General features: G+C 37.9%; 2 protein-coding genes across 3 annotated transcripts in view; one reads left to right on the top strand and one right to left on the bottom strand.

The window, feature by feature from the left end:
• The window catches only part of NEMF (nuclear export mediator factor), a 51,757-nt gene extending 44,608 nt beyond the window's left edge, over positions 1 to 7,149 (top strand). For both annotated transcript variants that reach the window (XM_044918197.1, XM_044918198.1), the window contains 8 exons: positions 565 to 718; positions 2,108 to 2,185; positions 2,755 to 2,952; positions 4,220 to 4,252; positions 5,113 to 5,213; positions 5,308 to 5,351; positions 5,435 to 5,514; positions 5,794 to 7,149. In XM_044918197.1, the coding sequence (XP_044774132.1) occupies positions 565 to 718; positions 2,108 to 2,185; positions 2,755 to 2,952; positions 4,220 to 4,252; positions 5,113 to 5,213; positions 5,308 to 5,351; positions 5,435 to 5,514; positions 5,794 to 5,871 (766 nt within the window). In that variant the 3' untranslated portion in view covers positions 5,872 to 7,149. The remainder of the gene's footprint in view (positions 1 to 564; positions 719 to 2,107; positions 2,186 to 2,754; positions 2,953 to 4,219; positions 4,253 to 5,112; positions 5,214 to 5,307; positions 5,352 to 5,434; positions 5,515 to 5,793) is intronic.
• KLHDC2 (kelch domain containing 2) overlaps positions 6,895 to 17,088 on the bottom strand; it is an 11,011-nt gene continuing 817 nt past the window's right edge. Inside the window, exons 2-13 of the mRNA XM_021701515.2 lie at positions 15,157 to 15,236; positions 13,324 to 13,441; positions 11,347 to 11,462; positions 10,950 to 11,031; positions 10,712 to 10,795; positions 10,097 to 10,177; positions 9,963 to 10,021; positions 9,453 to 9,562; positions 8,807 to 8,879; positions 7,737 to 7,824; positions 7,586 to 7,638; positions 6,895 to 7,364 (exon numbers count right to left, since the gene is read on the bottom strand). Coding sequence (XP_021557190.1) covers positions 7,241 to 7,364; positions 7,586 to 7,638; positions 7,737 to 7,824; positions 8,807 to 8,879; positions 9,453 to 9,562; positions 9,963 to 10,021; positions 10,097 to 10,177; positions 10,712 to 10,795; positions 10,950 to 11,031; positions 11,347 to 11,462; positions 13,324 to 13,441; positions 15,157 to 15,236 — 1,068 coding nt within the window. The 3' untranslated portion in view covers positions 6,895 to 7,240. The remainder of the gene's footprint in view (positions 7,365 to 7,585; positions 7,639 to 7,736; positions 7,825 to 8,806; positions 8,880 to 9,452; positions 9,563 to 9,962; positions 10,022 to 10,096; positions 10,178 to 10,711; positions 10,796 to 10,949; positions 11,032 to 11,346; positions 11,463 to 13,323; positions 13,442 to 15,156; positions 15,237 to 17,088) is intronic.

Consider the following 17,088-nt stretch of genomic DNA (forward strand, 5'->3'; position numbering starts at 1 on the left):
AGATTTTAAATGGGAATGTGAGATAGGTAAACAAGGAAGATTAATCTAGAAGTTCATGTAGAACAGTTTATGGGGGAAATGCTGGAAAAAGGTCTGGGTAGGAAGTGATGAGGACCTGCGGTGGGAATAGGAGAGATTGCACATCAAAAATACCACAGTAATAGGATTTCCCCTTTCTCCTTCTCTGTATATCTTTATCCATTTATTTATTTAGCTAACCTATCACCATATTTTATTGAATACCTGAGATCTGCCAAGGCCATGCTGATACATAGACGACAAATCCCGGTGCCTGGCCATCAAGATGTTGAGGCTACTGAGTAAGGATAAGTCAAGGGTGACAGTGGGTGAAGCCTGGATGACAGAAAGAATGATAAATCCATGAGAGAGAAGTTTTCAGTTTTTTCTTATATGCTGATGTATATATGTATGCTTTTATACTGTAGCCTGGTGTTTATGAAGTTAAGCAGAAGCTGTGATCGTTTATATATTGTACATGTTCCCCGTCCCTTGTAGTATTTTAGGGCACTAAGAATTAGATGTTCCCATTTCATTTCTATTTAGGGAAATGAAGAAGAAAAAGCTTCCAAGTGACTCAGGGGATTTAGAAGTGATCGAGGTAAAGGACAAAGAAAAAGAAAATACTCTACACATTGAAACTCATGCGGACACAAGCAAACGTGCGCCAGCCGTGCAGCCGATGAAACGAGGCCAGAAGGTAATACAGCCTCGGGCCGAGCTGCTAGAGTGAGTCCTCTGTGGGCCATAAAGGAGTTGTGAGCTGCTGCTTACGTTTTTAAAGTTTAAGTGAAACAAAAGATGGAGGCAAAAAAAATAATCCTTTGAGACTTCCTTTTAATGAAAATTAAAAAGAGATAAGATTTAGGGAACATAGAGATCACTGTTCTATGTCCCTTTAAGATCATCTAGATAGAAGCTCTCATCTTATGTAGAAGAGGAATTAGAAGTATAGACTTTTAGAAGTCTGAATTATCAACCTTTTCTTTTATAGTTAGTTCTTTGTGCCCTGTTTAAAGAAATCTTCAAAAATTTATAAATTTGTTATTTGGGCCCCAGTTAAGATTAATAAGGACAAAAATCTCGGTGAGGCCTAGAGGTCTATAGTTTTAAAAATTACTAGGTAATTTGGATATGTAGCCCACATAAAACAATCACCAGTTAAGAAAATTCAGTCTTGGGGCGCCTGGGTGGCTCAGTCATTAAGCGTCTGCCTTCGGCTCAGGTCATGATCCCAGGGTCCTGCGATCGAGCCCTGCATCGGGCTCCGTGCTCAGCAGGAAGCCTGCTTCTCCCTCTCCCACTCCCCCTGCTTGTGTTACCTCTCTCGCTGTGTCTCTCTCTGTCAAATAAATAAAATCTTAAAAAAAAAAAAAATTCAGTCTTAAGAAAGCCTTTATCCAGCTTAGCTTTTGCTGCCTTATTTCCTGTTCTTTCTCTATATGTAGATCCTGACTCCAACCAAATGCAAGGACTTGCTATTACTATACTATACTGTCCTGTCTTTCTTATGCTCCTGCTTTTCCTATAAAATTCACTTCTTTTAAGACCTTCAAGTTGTACTTTATTTCTTCCCCACATTTCTTGCTTAAGCTGAAAGAAATCTTTTTTTTTTTTTTTAAAGATTTTATTTATTTGACAGAGAGAGATACAGTGAGAGAGGGAACACAAGCAGGGGGAGTGGGAGAGGGAGAAGCAGGCTTCCCACAGAGCAGGGAGCCCGATGCGGGGCTCAATCCCAGGACCCTGGGATCATGACCTGAGCCGAAGGCAGACGCTTAACAACTGAGCCACCCAGGCACCCTAAGCTGAAAGAAATCTACCTCTGAATTACCTTAGAAATAATGTTTGCATTTAGAATATGTTGCATTAATTTCTCTTTACTCTTACATGTGTCTTCTTTTCCTACTAGATAGTAAATTCTTTGAGGCTGAGGACTGGTTTATCCATCATTTTAGCCTCCATATTGTTTATTATAATGGTACCTTCTCGGCATTTTTGACAGAATAAAAGCACCTTTTCTTTACAAACATTTGTTCACATTTTTTAACTGCTGAATTTTTCCAACTAAAGTCTTTTGATTTTGTAGAGTAAAATGAAAAAAATGAAGGAAAAGTACAAAGACCAAGATGAGGAAGAACGTGAACTCATCATGAAATTGCTGGGGGTAAGTAACATCCAAAACCATTTTCTTTTTTTTTGTTTTTAGATTTTATTTATTTGACAGTGAGAGAGAGAGCGTGTGAGCATGTGTGTGCAAGCCAGGGGCGCGGCAAGCAGAGGGAGAGGGAGAGGCACAAGCAGACTTCCCGCTGAGCAGGGAGCCCGATGTGGGGCTCAATCCCAGGACCCTGGGATCATGACCTGAGCTGAAGGCAGACACTTAACTGACTGAGCCACCCAGTCGCCCTCTTCTTTTGCTTTTTAAGGGGCATCCAGACCACTACCTATCCTATGCTAGGATTCAATACATTTTGTTAAAATATTGACAATATTGAACATACATTATTTAAGATTTTTTGTCAGCGTGCACACACAAGCAGGGGGAACGGCAGGCAGAGGGAGAGGCAGGCTTCCCGCTGAGCAGGGAGCCCGATGCAGGACTTTATCCCAGACCCTGGGATCATGACCTGAGCTGAAGGCTTAACCGACTGAGCCACCCAGGTGTGGCCCCCCTTTTAAGATTTTTTTGTCAGAGATAGAGAGCTGACATTATTTTACCTCTATGAATTAAAGTCTGCAGGTTCAAACAAAGAAGAAAAAGGGAAGAAGGGGAAGAAAGGAAAAACAAAGGATGAACCTGTAAAGAAACAGCCCCAGAAACCTAGAGGTGGACCAAGGGCTTCAGACAGCATAAAGAAAGAAACTCCCTCCCTTGAGGTTGTAACTCATGAGTTACAAGACTTGGCCGTAGATGATCCACATGATGACAAGGTAGGGCTACCACACATATGTATGTGGGCTTTCACTTCATTTAAGGTCACTAACCTCCTCAGGGTTCCCAGGACACAAGGCTTACAGTAAGTGCTAAAACCAGGACAGGTGGTAAACTTATTCTTAATGGAACGTCATCTTAGAAATACAACCTAAAAGACTAAATTTCCAGGATATGTGTAAAAATGGTCGTGTTCATGATAAAGTTTTTTTTACAAGCCTTTAGAAAATAATTTTATGGAGAGGCTTTATCTGATTCTAATGTGGGAACTTAGTTACAATAAGACAAATAATTCGGATTGTCTTGAAGATGAGTAGAAAGTAAATTTGCACTTCTCTAGATTTTTCTATAGGAATATATGCTGTTTATCTTACATAATGTTTACAGTGCTTGTGCAGCTCAAGTGCCAAGTGCCCTGGTTGAAAAACCAGCAAGAAGTGAACATAATTTATCCAGTTAAGATGGTTGCCTAATTATTCTATCAGCTGAATACAAGCCAGCTTTAAAGTGTATCTTCTTGAAATCCTGAGCAAAGGATTTATTACTTTATAAAACTGGAAAAAATTTGGCTTCACTGGTATTTGTATTTATAGCCCTTAAAGCTTTGGTTAGAATCGTGAGCGCTGTTCAGTGTAGGTAATGCTTACAGGGATTCTCAATGTGTTACTGTTTTATAATGTGACAACCCATTTTGATCCTCAAATGTTTACACTGTTCTCATATCTGTAATTTATTCTATAAACCAGAGACTCATAAATATTGAGGTGTTATGAATTATACATAAAAAATCTATTTGGAGATAATCTAAGAAGAGCAAACAAAAGTAAGCTTACCTTAATATGTGAAAAATTTATCCTAGAACTATTGAACGGAGACTAAAAAATAAAAGTTCTGTTCACCAGGATTCTCCATTTTCCTTTGGCAAACATACCAAATTTAGTTGTCATTTTAAATTATTTTACATTGAAGATTGTCATTTTACATTTAATTTCACTGTTTTAGCATGCACTCCATGTGAAAGTCTTTTTTTTTTTTTTTTAACTTCAGAGAACAGTGCTTTTTCTCTTTGAATGGCATTGCTCTCTAAAATAGGAGATGCACAAATTAATTCAGAGTTTTGGGACACTGAAGAACACAGTCTTGGGGTCCATAACCTGTTGTTTAGATGTGAGTCTTATTATGTTGTTTTTTTTCTCCTCATAGTTTTTAATCATGTGAAATTTCAATTTAAGTTATAGCTGACTTTTAAAATTTTGTTTGGAGCAGGAAGAGCAAGATCTGGATCAACAGGGTAATGAGGTATGATTTTGTGTTGGGGTCCCTACTGTAACACTCTGACTACAATCTAGTTCCCAAAATATTTGATATACAATTTCTAACTAATTAAAACTTCTAAGGCTAAGACAAGATTGTAGGCTCTGGAGTCCAACATTCTGGGTTTGAATCCCAACTTTGCTACACGTAACTGCAACCTTGAAGCATTATTTTTTGTGCTTCTGTTTCCTCATCTGGAGAGTGGGGATGATTGGTCCCTACCAGGAGAGTGTTGTTTGGAGAATATACATAAAGCATTTTAGAAAAGTCCATGGCACGTAGTAAACACTTCAGCACCAAGCATCTTGTCCAAGTTTTATTCATGTTGCTAAATAAATATGGCTTATCCTGTAGGCAGCCCACCAAAGGGCAGCTCTGAGAAGCCCGTAAGATTTTTCCTTAAGAACAGGCAAAATGTCTGGGGTGGGCCAGGGTGGGGCCACTAGAAAATCCCCCTAGTCAAAAACTGCTAGTCCAGCTAAAGTATCAGTCCCATATCCAGGCAATGGATTTAAATCTGTTTGTGGTCATTATTATAAATCATTTTAATCCATAGTTTTCTGCAACAGATAACATCCAACAAGTTTTTTCTCCCTTAAATGTATTTACAAGTATTATTTTTGAAAATCATTGTTCTCATTTCTCATTATGCTATACAAAAATTTTAGTAGTAAAGAATATAAACACCATTGGTCTTAAACTCTTTGGAACTAGAAATAGAAAGCAGAGCTTAGGACTATAGGCCTATCAGAAAAAAAAAAATATATTGAGATACTACTTTTTTTTGAGATACTTTTTTTAGGACTGGTAAGAATTTTATAATTGTTTTTGTTTTCCCTTTTTAGGAAAATCTCTTTGACTCTTTGACTGGGCAGCCACATCCTGAAGATGTATTACTGTTTGCCATTCCAATATGTGCCCCTTACACCACCATGACAAACTATAAGTAAGTCATCTGTAGTTAAAACTGCTGACACAATAGTGACTTATGAATGATTTTGTAATCTCTGTTCAGTAACACACGCAATTCCTTTTTAAAGATACAAAGTGAAACTTACTCCTGGAGTTCAGAAAAAGGGAAAAGGTATTTAAAAATTTTTTTTTGAATTATGATTTTGAACATTTCTTCATTGAACAGAAGTAGATTCTTCTATTTTCTATTTACAGCGGCAAAAACAGCCTTGAATAGTTTCATGCATTCCAAAGAAGCAACAGCAAGAGAAAAAGACTTGTTTCGCAGTGTAAAGGTAAAGTATTCCTCCTGAAGTCTGGAGATAGTGGTGTAGTTAAAAATGTTAGCAGTTACAATTTTTTACTGTCAGTTCTTTATTCAGTAGATGCAAGCTGCAGCTGTTGTTTTGGTAGAAAATGTTGTCTTACTAGAAGCAGTGTAAAATAAGTAAAATCATTCCAGTTGAAAATTTTGGAAATGCCTTTCTTTTGACAGCAGAGGACACATAATTGTCATAAAAGAAACATGACCACCATATAGAATGTGAAGATATTCAGCAATTCTCTTTTTTTAGGACACGGATTTATCAAGAAACATTCCTGGCAAAGTCAAAGTGTCTGCACCCAATCTTCTGAATGTAAAAAGGAAATAGCTGAAATGAAATCCTAAAATATTTGAGAAGAGCCAATTTTATAGCCTTTTGGAAGTTCAGAGATGAAAACACCATGTAACCAGACTTCCGCATTTAAAAAATGAACTAAACATTGCCTTGCTATATTCGCCAAAAGGACTTGTTTTTTTTCCAGTTTTTTAGAGAGGAAACACTATGATAGGACTTCCTAAAATATTTGTGGACAGTTAAATGCTAGTTGTATACATCTGTAGTTATTCTCCTACATTTTCTTAAAATTTGGGAGGTTAATACTAAGTTTTCATTTCATGTTGTAAAGAAGTCGAACAGTGAAGTGGCTCAGTTGCTTAGACTATTGACTTGGTAGTCTACCGTATATAACATCTAATATATCTATTACAGGTCAATCACAAGGTTTTTTTTTTTGTTTTGTTTTTTTCTGGTGGCATGGTGAGGGTTGGGGGTGCTCAACATTTAGGTTTAAGTCTTGAAAACCTTCTGCCTTTACTTGTCAAAACATATATTAGATCAGATTTAAAATACACATTATTCAGCCTAAGAAATAACACCTAGAAAAAATTGGTATTGATCATTTCCATGCGTTTACACAACTTCACTTTTCATCCTGATTTCTTCCTTGTTTCTACCATTTTATTTTCTACCTCTAGTAATTATCAGCATGTTACAGAGTATCTTAAAGACCTATGATATCATAAGTGCACTTTTAGGCTTATCACTAGACTCCTGACCCAATTCATCCTCTTCTATCTCTTAACGAGGAATTTTTTTTATGAGCTAAAACACTGTTACTTATTAAATGATTAGATGACAGCTACCTACAGTCAATAAGGCCACTTGCCCCGCCCCATACCAGAGCATTAATAAGGTCAAAGTACTGAATAGCTGTTGGTCCTTCCAAAATTTCTTTAACCATCTTAGTCCTATTGAGAATATTTTTCCATTTGAAATTAATGTAAAAAAAAAACACCTTTGTAATTAAATGGCCTAGTGTTGTAAATACAACAGATTACTCTTGCCATTAAACCCTAAAATATTAATTTAAAAAAATAACCACCATTTTGATAGTAATAATAATTAGCATAATGTTTCCACATCTACAGCTATATATCCTGAAGTTACTAAAAAGGAAATATAATAACCATTCCTTGGGGTAAAAAGCCCAAGTATTAATGAAGACAGTTACTGGTGTTAAATACATTTATTGTAAACTTTAGACACAAAAATAGGTTCTCTAGGCCATTCACATGCACATTAAAACCAAAAAGCTGCAAACTACAACAATGCATATAATTATACAAATGACACCACTCTCTGATGTTTACAGAATTGCTGTCCATGCAAGGTGATCAGAGGCATTATCTATGAAGCCTTAAGATCCAGAAGTGTTGTTACTACCAAACCTCTGATTAATACTGTGAAGTAAGTGTTTCGGAAGGCAGTTCCACGAGTTGGCTAACATTTCTTTAAAGCAAATGACTGCTTCTAAGCTTAGCCTGAAAGTGGACAAGAGAAAAATAGTTTTGCTTTACTATTTGAAAGTACATTAATTTGAAGACTTATAAACACCCCCCCCCCCAAAAAACCACTTTAAAGATTTTCATAGGAACTGGTTAGTTCTATCATTGAAGGCTTGTTATTGCCCTTAAGTTATCTATAAACCTGGTTTTTCAAGAGCATTAATTTAAAATGAAGTACCTAGTAAAAAGTTACTTACCTTACAAGAGATTTTGGTTGAACTGAAAATATAAGTATTTCATTACTGTGTGCCTGAAAAATAGATACGAAAAACACATTGAAAAGTAAGTATTCCACAGTAAGTTTCAGAAGTATTATGAAGTGTCCTTTAACTAGGGTAGTGTACTTACAGCTCTGTGATGGACAAGGAGGTTATTGGCGCACCCGCCAAACACAATTACTTCTCCTTCGTCGCTGGCACAAGCTGTATGCCATAATCTGTATTTAAAACAGAAGCTTGAATTTGAAGCTACCCAAACACCAAACGGACAATTTATACTACAGAACAGAATGATGAAATAAAGAGATCTTTAGTACAGACCAGAAACATGTTGAGAAGGAATTTATCTTAAGCAGCAAACACTAGAAAAAAATCAATGTCTGTTTTATCTGGATGTTATTTTAGCTCTCTGGTCCAGTCCTAATTTATGCAGTGAGGGGTTTGAACTGAATGATCTGTTCTCTAGGTCTTTGTTAGCAATAAAAACCTTATGGGAGATGTGTGGTATATGCCCTCTTGATCTTCTTCTTTTCATGGCAGGGCCAGTCGACCTGGATGCTGAATCTGCCTGAGATACGCAAAGTATCAGGCCTGGTAATTCTATGGAAAGAATTTTTGTGCCATCAATGAAGGCTTTGTGCATAAGTGTACTTAAGTTAGAGGCTTGGGGGGAAAATGCAGGCTGGCCTACTTAAATGTGATTTGAATACCAGTTGTGACTATATCATATCCTTTAGCAGTTTTTCTGACAGTTCTTTTTGGGGGGATTTGGCTTAGTATTTGTTCTATAGAGCTACTGCAAATCTGATAGAAAGTTCTTGATTTTTTTCCCTACATACATTCTTCTCTCCTTTCCAGTTACTTTTTTAAAATGGCAAACCTAGAAGCAGTTGAATTCACTTGAGAAAAGGGCTTGATTATAAATTTTAACTACATCAATTTTATGATAAAAGCAGCAGCAAAAGTCAAAGTCCAGCTGTTTTTTTATGCAGTGACAGAAAAGAAAGCATTCAATACTAGGATAACACTGGTTTTCTTTTCTTTCAAGAGGTACGATGTGAAACCTTAGTGAGTGCTAGGATTTTTATAGTAAGAATGAGGGATTTAATGCAGCCACAATTTACTCTCTCATTACCAGTCTTGTACATCTTTATGGACCTCAATTATTCAGTACAAGAATATTTTTTAAATAGTTCATACCTTGGTTTCTCAGTATAGGGATGATTAAACTGTATCCATTCATTTTTACTGATGCAGTAAGTCCAGGCATCACCTGATTGAAGCAAAGAAAAAATAGCCATGAAGTATATTATTTTGTCAATAGGACACTGATAAAGGGCAAAGCTTTAACAAGAAAGATAATAAATCAGATTGTGAGTACAAACAGGAAGTATATATCCTTTTTTTAGCCCTTCGTCTGTTACAACCCTTCAGCGGGGCTTTTAAGTGTTTCACTGGACAGAATCGATGGATGTCCTAGTATAAAAACAATTACAGGTTTGTTATGGAATCAAAATTAATAGCAAATCTTCCAACCAACCCTATAGCCCTCTGATACATCTAAAACAGACTGATTTTTTTCCCAGCTATTTATAGATCACATATGAATGATAGGATTTTTTTTTTTTTTAAGATTTTTTATTTATTTATTTGACAGAGAGAGACATAGCGAGAGCAGGAACACAAGCAGGGGGAGTGGGAGAGGGAGAAGCAGGCTTCCTGCTGAGCAGGGAGCCCGATGTGGGACTCGATCCCAGGACCCTGGGATCATGACCTGAGCCGAAGGCAGACGCTTAACGACTGAGCCACCCAGGCGCCCGATTTCTTATATTTTTAAAAGACTTACTCAGCGGCTGTTTATCAGTGGTAAATCCTCCAAAAAGAAAAAGATGATCTGAAGAAACTGGTGTGAGTGAGTGCCAAGATCGGCCAACTGGGCATATGCCTTGTGGAATTCTGAAAACAGCAGCTAAGTTACAATATCTGTGTTTAAAAGCAGCTACTATTTAATACACAGAAATACTGAAGTTTTAAAGTTTATATAGAATTATGAAAAAAAGAGACTTTAAATTTAAAAAACTTCTTGGTATTAATAGCTACATGCTTTAGAATTAACCATGTTCTTAGAAGGTAGAGCCAACCTCAGGCCTTTTCTTTTCAACAAACACTGGGCATACGCTGTTGTGCCAGGTACAGTTACGGAAACAGGAAATTAAAAAAAAAAATTCCTTTAAGGATCTAGTCATGTTTATTTAAATACTCAAGTTATAGAAAATTTAAGCAAGTACATTATATACTGATAACAGAATTAAAAAAATTAAATGTTTTAAAAATAATTATCTAAAGTGATACATACAATTCATTCCACTCCCATGTGTCCAGATTAAGATAGTGAAGATCATTCATTCTAGCATCCTGAAGAAGGACAATTAAGTAATTATCATTTTGAATGACTCAAAAGCAAGTCATTGAAACTCTTCCTACACTTACTCGGTATCTGCCTCCAAACACAAAGCCTTTGTTTCCAACAGTTGCACAGGCGTGGGCAGCACGAGGTGAAGGTGCTTTACCCTATAAAAGTCATAAAAGCAATTTTTTAAAACAAATACCAGAGTCTTCTCTGGGTATGTGATGAGGATATGCAAGACACCTGAGCTTTTAAGCAAAAGTGCAGATGTCTGTTCAACAGTAACACTAAAACTGCGAACTGTAATTTTATATTTGAGATGTGTTACTGAATGCTCTAGTTAATAGAATCCTTGTCTTATTTTTATCTTTTGTAAAATAAAAGGTAGCACATTATATGACACCTGCATCAGACGAAAAGGAAATCTAGTATTTGAGTAACTTAAACTACAATCTAGTGCTAGGTCATTTATTTAGTTACAAACAATACCACTTAACCTCTATTAGATAATGGATGCTGGGTTAGTCTATATATTCACTAAACTTTTCTGAGGTATGGACTCCTTGGAGAAAAATGAAAGCAATGGACCTTCTCTCTCCAGAAAAAGAGGAATGAACTGTCCATTTTTACCACCTCCCAACTCCCTTTCTCCTCCAAGGAGCCTTGCTTTAATAATTCATTATTCTTCAGTAACTCACAGTAGTGATAGGCTGACTCCAGATAAATGTTTCAGTGTCTAAAATATGTACATGATCATTCCATCCTCTTGGGTGGCTTGAATTCTACAGAAAATGAATAAGAATCTGAGTTATTTTACAAATGTTTGTAAAATTATATAGCTTTGTCTGGTTTATGAATAAGGCAAAACAAGACTAGCAAATATGTATTATTTCAATATACCAAGAAGGCCACATACAAATACGAAACCTCACTTACCCAAAAAGATGTTTCATCAAATTCAAAAGTTCCCAATACTTTATCTTCAGGTAAATATCCATAACCTCCAAAAAATATTAACCTGTTTGATAAAAAACCAAAACACTAAAAATTCAAACATCCATCGGTTAGGAAGATACAAGAAGTTTTTCTTTTGTCATGCTACGAATTGAGAAGGCACACTTAAATATATAAAATACTTATTCACGTAATAATGGCTACTATGGCTAATTATGCCTTCAGTGCTATGTTAAGCACTTTAATGTATGGATTCACTTAACCCTCATATGGGCCCTAGAAGGTACGTTCTAAGGTTAGAATGGTTATTGTCTAAAGATACTCGGATGGCAAACCACTTTGCACATAAACACTCAAACCTACGGGGCTGCTAACTCACTTGTTTTTATATACCCAGACACCAAGTTTGTCCTTTGATGATGGAGGAATTCCTTGGCAATCAATCCTTTCCCACTGTAATACTCTGTCAGTAGACCTTGAATCCAGCATGTAGAACTGTCAGAAGCAATGATTTCAGTTAGATTTGGTTATGTGCAAGAAATTCCACCTTGGCATTTAATTTGATTGTGATTTAACGATAATAGGAACGTCCTTTAATTCAGTTCTCCTAAAAGTGTGATTACAGACTGTTACTGGTCTGAATCTACATAAGGAACCTACGCCAGAATGTAAACTGCCTAAGTCACTAGGCACCCTGTTCAGCTCATTTTTTCCCCAATCGCCTCATTTTTTTGATGAAGGAATAGAAGTGTGTGGATTTTTATTCTGTGCCTTATTACATAGGCACTTTGAGTCCTACTAATCTAATTTATGGGTAGGAAGATGGTATTACCAAAAAAATTCAACTCAGCAATTTCACCTTCAAATTGAATTTAACAAACACGTCTTAAGTGCCTACTTAGTTGTTTAAGATTTATCCTTAGCTGCTACAGTTAAGTACTGGTCTTTCTTTCGAAGGGTTCCCATCCAGGTACTTGAATAAATCTGATCATTTTATATATATCTTCTTACTTCTCTTAAGACTCCTAAGCTTCCTTCCAATCAAATTTAAAAATACTCAAACCCCAGCCATTTGATACACTAACTACTCCCATTTTTCTGTCCAGCCCTAAAGCCACAGCTTCTTTCCCAAGCTGCTTCATGTTGTGTCGAAGTTCTCTTTCTCCGCCTAAGCCCCGAAAAACACATGGCTCCACTACACCCACAGCAGTACCTTGCAAAGTATTTTAGGCACAGAACGCTTTTTTCAAACAAAATCTTCAGCAAAGCCTAACTGAAGAGGAGCTACGCTTGTTAAGATGGGAGTCGGGACGGGTGGTCTGGAGCCTACCCAACACCAGTATGCTCGTCCCCCAGGTGTCCCAAGGCCTGTGAAAGAAATCCCTAGAGCGCCTAGGAGTACAGTCTGAAACTCTGTCATCCACACTGAACCACTTGGCGTTCCCATAAATAAGACATACTTGTTTATACCTCTGCCTCTTGATATCTGTATCTTGGCTACCCCTTCCAATTATGATTCAATTCAACCCTCTTGGGTGAAGACTTTCCTTATTCTGTTCCTCCATCCTGCCAAACACAATGTCAAGGATTCTTTTTCAGATTTAACAATATTTAAATACTTAACAATATTTACTGAGCTATTATACTATGAGCTCTATGTATCTCCTTATATGTTACTGAAATCAGCTACTTCTTTTGTGTGTCCCTTTTAGAATGTGAGTTCCTAGGGGTGGGGACTGTATCTTTCATCTCTGTGTCTCCGGAGTCTAACCAAAGTGCTCACAAGGTGCTAAGTTGCTAAATAAATTTATGAGTCTCCCTAAATCATATGCACCTTTCTGACTGACATTTGTGTCTTACTGGCTTGAGACAACAACTGTTCTCTTGTTCCGATTTGGAAAAAAACACCGACAAAGTCTGAACAACCAGTATCTTATAGTGCCATATTATAGGAATGTTAGTGTATAAAATGTTGTCAGTATTAATTTATCCTTATAGCTGAGTGGTGGTCTGCTAATTTTTACCCTGCCCCTCATGATTACATCTTGTTTTCATTTGGTTTACTAATATTTATCTAACACCCCAGGGTTCTAAGAGACTAAGCAGCTGCAGAGAGCACAAAGCAAAACCACTTAGGAAATTACTGCACATAAGTTATCAACCAAAGTTGATTTTACCAAAGGCCTAGATGTAGACTGGTAGACAAAATACTAAAATAAAATGCACATTCATACCATTATCACATACGTGTATTTTTTAAACTGGGACAGGAGTAAGTATGGACTAACCTTAGAAATCTGAAGTTGTCTGAAAAAGAGTAAAATTGCCTTGAACCATAATCCTGAGAAACACTAACCTTATTTGTGTTGCCTCTTGAATGATGTCCCCCGAACAAGTAGAGCACCCTGTCTACACACACAGCACAGCTTCCTGACATGGAAGGAGGAACATCTCCTTCCGTGTTAATTTTTTTCCTGAGGGCAGAAAAAACAATGTAAATGTTTCACAAAAGGGAAGAAATGCAAAAGTTACTCACTTTTCTCCTATCCCCACAATAAAGGGAAAAAAATAAAATAGGCTGGCCAGCTAGATAACGCCTGGGGTCTCTTCTAGCTCTAAAATTAATCCAGGGAAGGAGTTCTTTGCTCCCCAGCCGCTCTCCAGGCAGTACTAGCTGCTGCCGCACGGGCAGTGAGAATTCGGAAGCTTCCGTGTTGGGTAAGCCTAAGAGCACACCATTTTGTGTGGCTCAAACTAAACTGCTGCTCTTTATTGACATAACCAGTGGCTATTTCGTTTTTGGTTTCGAGTGAGCCAGGAACCCCAGAGGAAAACTTCATCCCTCTCCTGACAGATTAATTCAACAAGTGTGTTTTATTCAGTCACCTTTTAGCCATTCAAATGAATCTGATGATTCAGACCTTATGTAAAATTATAGGCAGTTAGTACTTACTGTAGGCCAAGCACTCCTCTGAGTGCTTTGCATGCCTTAAAACATTCTGATTTCAATCAAAAAGTCTAAGAAATCCAAGATTCGGAATATTAATAGGTTAAGGTCTTCTGCTCACTTTATCACTTTATGCTAAGCTTTAAGTTTTGGTAGGCTTATTTTTACAAATCCTGTATGGGGCTGAATGTTTTAAAAAATTTGTAGAATTCCCCTATTAAAAGGAATACTATTAAAATTTCCAATTCCAAAAAAAAAAAAAAAAGCAAACAGCTCAAATCAACACTGATTTGCTATGTACAGAAATAATGTTGACTTTTTAGTTGAAACCCTTAAATCAGGTGGGACCACTACTGTTCTAGTTCTGTGATCTAGAATGTGCAAAATACGTAAAGGGCACAGACTTCTTACAAAGCAAACCATGGAGAAGACTACTTGATAAATCCCCAAACCTGGCTAATCCAGCATTTTCAGAACCATGTTAATTCTGCCAAGAACATACTCTTGAGTACCACTATTACGAGACTGGCAAAAGATCTTTTCAGAATATGCCCAGTTGTATGGAAGGCAAATTTAGGTTAGTGTTTTTTAACACTATTTTAAAGAGATCTGCATTGAAATTTTAATGTTAGAGCTCAGGAGAATACCATCTTTATTTCTAGCAGATACAATCTAGAAATCCTTTTCTCATTTACCATATAACAAGATAGAACATTTTGAAAAAATATATATAGAACTTTTACTATATTCCCATTCCAGGATCTGAAGCCTCTACTTCTTTAATATTACAAGGATACTTTATAGAGCCTTGAATAGAAGTGTCTTCAAAGGTCATCACAGTACCAAATTACTGAACTACTGAAGAGTTGCTAAAATATCTAAGCTTAGCAGCTAAGTTGAACTAGCAGAACACTGTAGAACATAGTTTTGCATCTTCAATTAAAATATTTTTATTCTAATAGAATGAGCTTTACAGAGTTTTTTTCTTTTTTTAAGATTTATTTTATTTTAGAGAGAGAGTGGGGTTGGGGGGGCAGGGAGAGGGAGAGAATCTTCAAGCAGATTCCCTGCTGAACATGGAGCCCAACTTAGGGCCCGATCTCACGACCCTGAGATCATAACCTGAGCCGAAACCAAGAGTTGGACACTTGACTGACTGAGCCACCCAGACACCCCCAGGGTTTCTTTTTATTTGCAATCTTATTTGAACTTTTTAGTCTCGCTCATAATATCCACAGTTACCATCTTCCAGTCTCCATGTTGTAGATCCATAGTTCTTCTCTAGGCAGATAAAAGTCATATAATCCTCTGACTTGATTACTCTAAGAAGAATAAAAAAAATAGCAAATATAAAAAATAATTGGTATTCTAAAGAGGCAGTATTGTGTATTTTTTCGTATCTACCTAGAGATACTAATGAGAGTTATGAGAAGTTAAAGAGGTCTTACAATTCAGTTCTAGCCATGGGCAATCCTCCCATGTGGAACCAGGATTCAAGGGAATTTGCAGCTGCAATCGAGGCCCAACCTCCCCAACCTTTGAACCTCCCTGGCCACTTTTTGAACAATGTCAACAAACGGTGAACAATAGCAGTTCACGGAGAATGGGTGTCAGAGTTGAATAAGCTTGTATATTAAGTATTATACAGAAATAGAGGAGGTGGCCATGTAAATATTTTCTATTCCACCACTTATGAAGAGAAGGCTGGAAACAAGACAGCAGGCTGACCCGGAGTAGAGCAGCCTCGCCCGAAGAGAACGGACTACTGTGTAGGAAGCTAAGGTTTATTGCCTTCAAAACAATCTCCAAAGGCTTCTCAGGGTTCTAGCCAAAATACTAAGGACAGCCTGTTTTGGAACCACCCACTTACTTCACTGATCATGCCTCCCTCCTGCGAAGTCCTAGGCATCCAGGCCCTCAAAAACTCACCATCAAAAATCTTCCTGACAACCTTCCCCATCCCCACTCCCCAAAGTAAAGTCCCATTCCCTCAACGCTGCTGACTTTCACAAACAGAATTATGAATTAGTAGTTTAGACCAAAGTGTGACTAACAGGTTAACTTCTCCAGTGGAATCATTTACATTTAATAAGCATCTCTACATACCTGCCCCTTCCTCCTACCAAGTACCCGCCTCTAAACACCTATTCATTGGACCCTGAGGAAAACGTTGCAGATTAATTAGGAGCAAAAAAAAAAAATGCTCTTGTTAAACTAAATGAATTCATCGGGACAGCCACAGCAGTTTATTCCATCTGCCTTTTTGGACAGTCATCAGCTATAATCAGGTCAACTGTGCCAGAGGCCAAAATCTATTACCACAGTCAAAATAAGTCATCCCAAGACACAGGTGTAGTGGACCAGATTTCAAGCAAATGGGGGTGGGGAGATCAATTTTAAGACCAAAAGGGACTACAAAGTATTTTTGGTAGGAATGGATCAGAGCCACCCCTGCAAATGCAATGAGCCAATTCTAGAATGTGAAGTGTTACTGGGAAGCTCTAATAAAAGGGCAGGAGAACTGGTGAACAAGGTTTCAGTAGGAAACTGGGGAGGATTCCGCAGCCAGAGGTAGCAAGAAACGCAACTGACTCTAAACTGGTAACGAATCACATTGCTTATGATTAGGGGTTAAAGAGCTGACTTGGTGGTTACAATTGTTGCTGTTGATTTTTCTGGTTACTGGTGGAGCCTTTTCCGTTAATTTTCTTAATAGGGGTTTCGTCTGAAAAAAATGTCAACCCTTTCTCAGCTGAAACCAAAAGGCAGTCAGCCCTGCAATGTTCAAACAACAGGGTAACGGCCATCTACACAGGTGTAGCTAGGACTCCTGAACGGGCGGGAAGGTTGAACAAGGCGATTCCTGCGGCCTTCGGCAATTCCAGGGAGTTTTCCTACACCTCGGTTACCCCGTAAGCGGGCAACGGATTCCGTGGGCCAAATGACCCCAGCTCCGGAGGGTAAAGTGCTCCCCAACGGGCCCGATAAACGGTTAAGAGGGACATCACACGTCACCACTCTTACACCCCCCCAACCTTTTAAAATAAAACACGTCTCGGAGTCTTGTGCCGCCCAACGCGCCCTCCCCCAAATAACGCTCCAACTTCCATCAGTGCCCGGGGGCGCCGCGCGCGGGGGGACGGGGGGCGCGCGGGGGGACGGGGGGCGCGCGGG

Source organism: Neomonachus schauinslandi, chromosome 9 (genome assembly GCF_002201575.2).
Source record: "Neomonachus schauinslandi chromosome 9, ASM220157v2, whole genome shotgun sequence".
NCBI classification, from domain to species: Eukaryota; Metazoa; Chordata; class Mammalia; order Carnivora; family Phocidae; genus Neomonachus; species Neomonachus schauinslandi.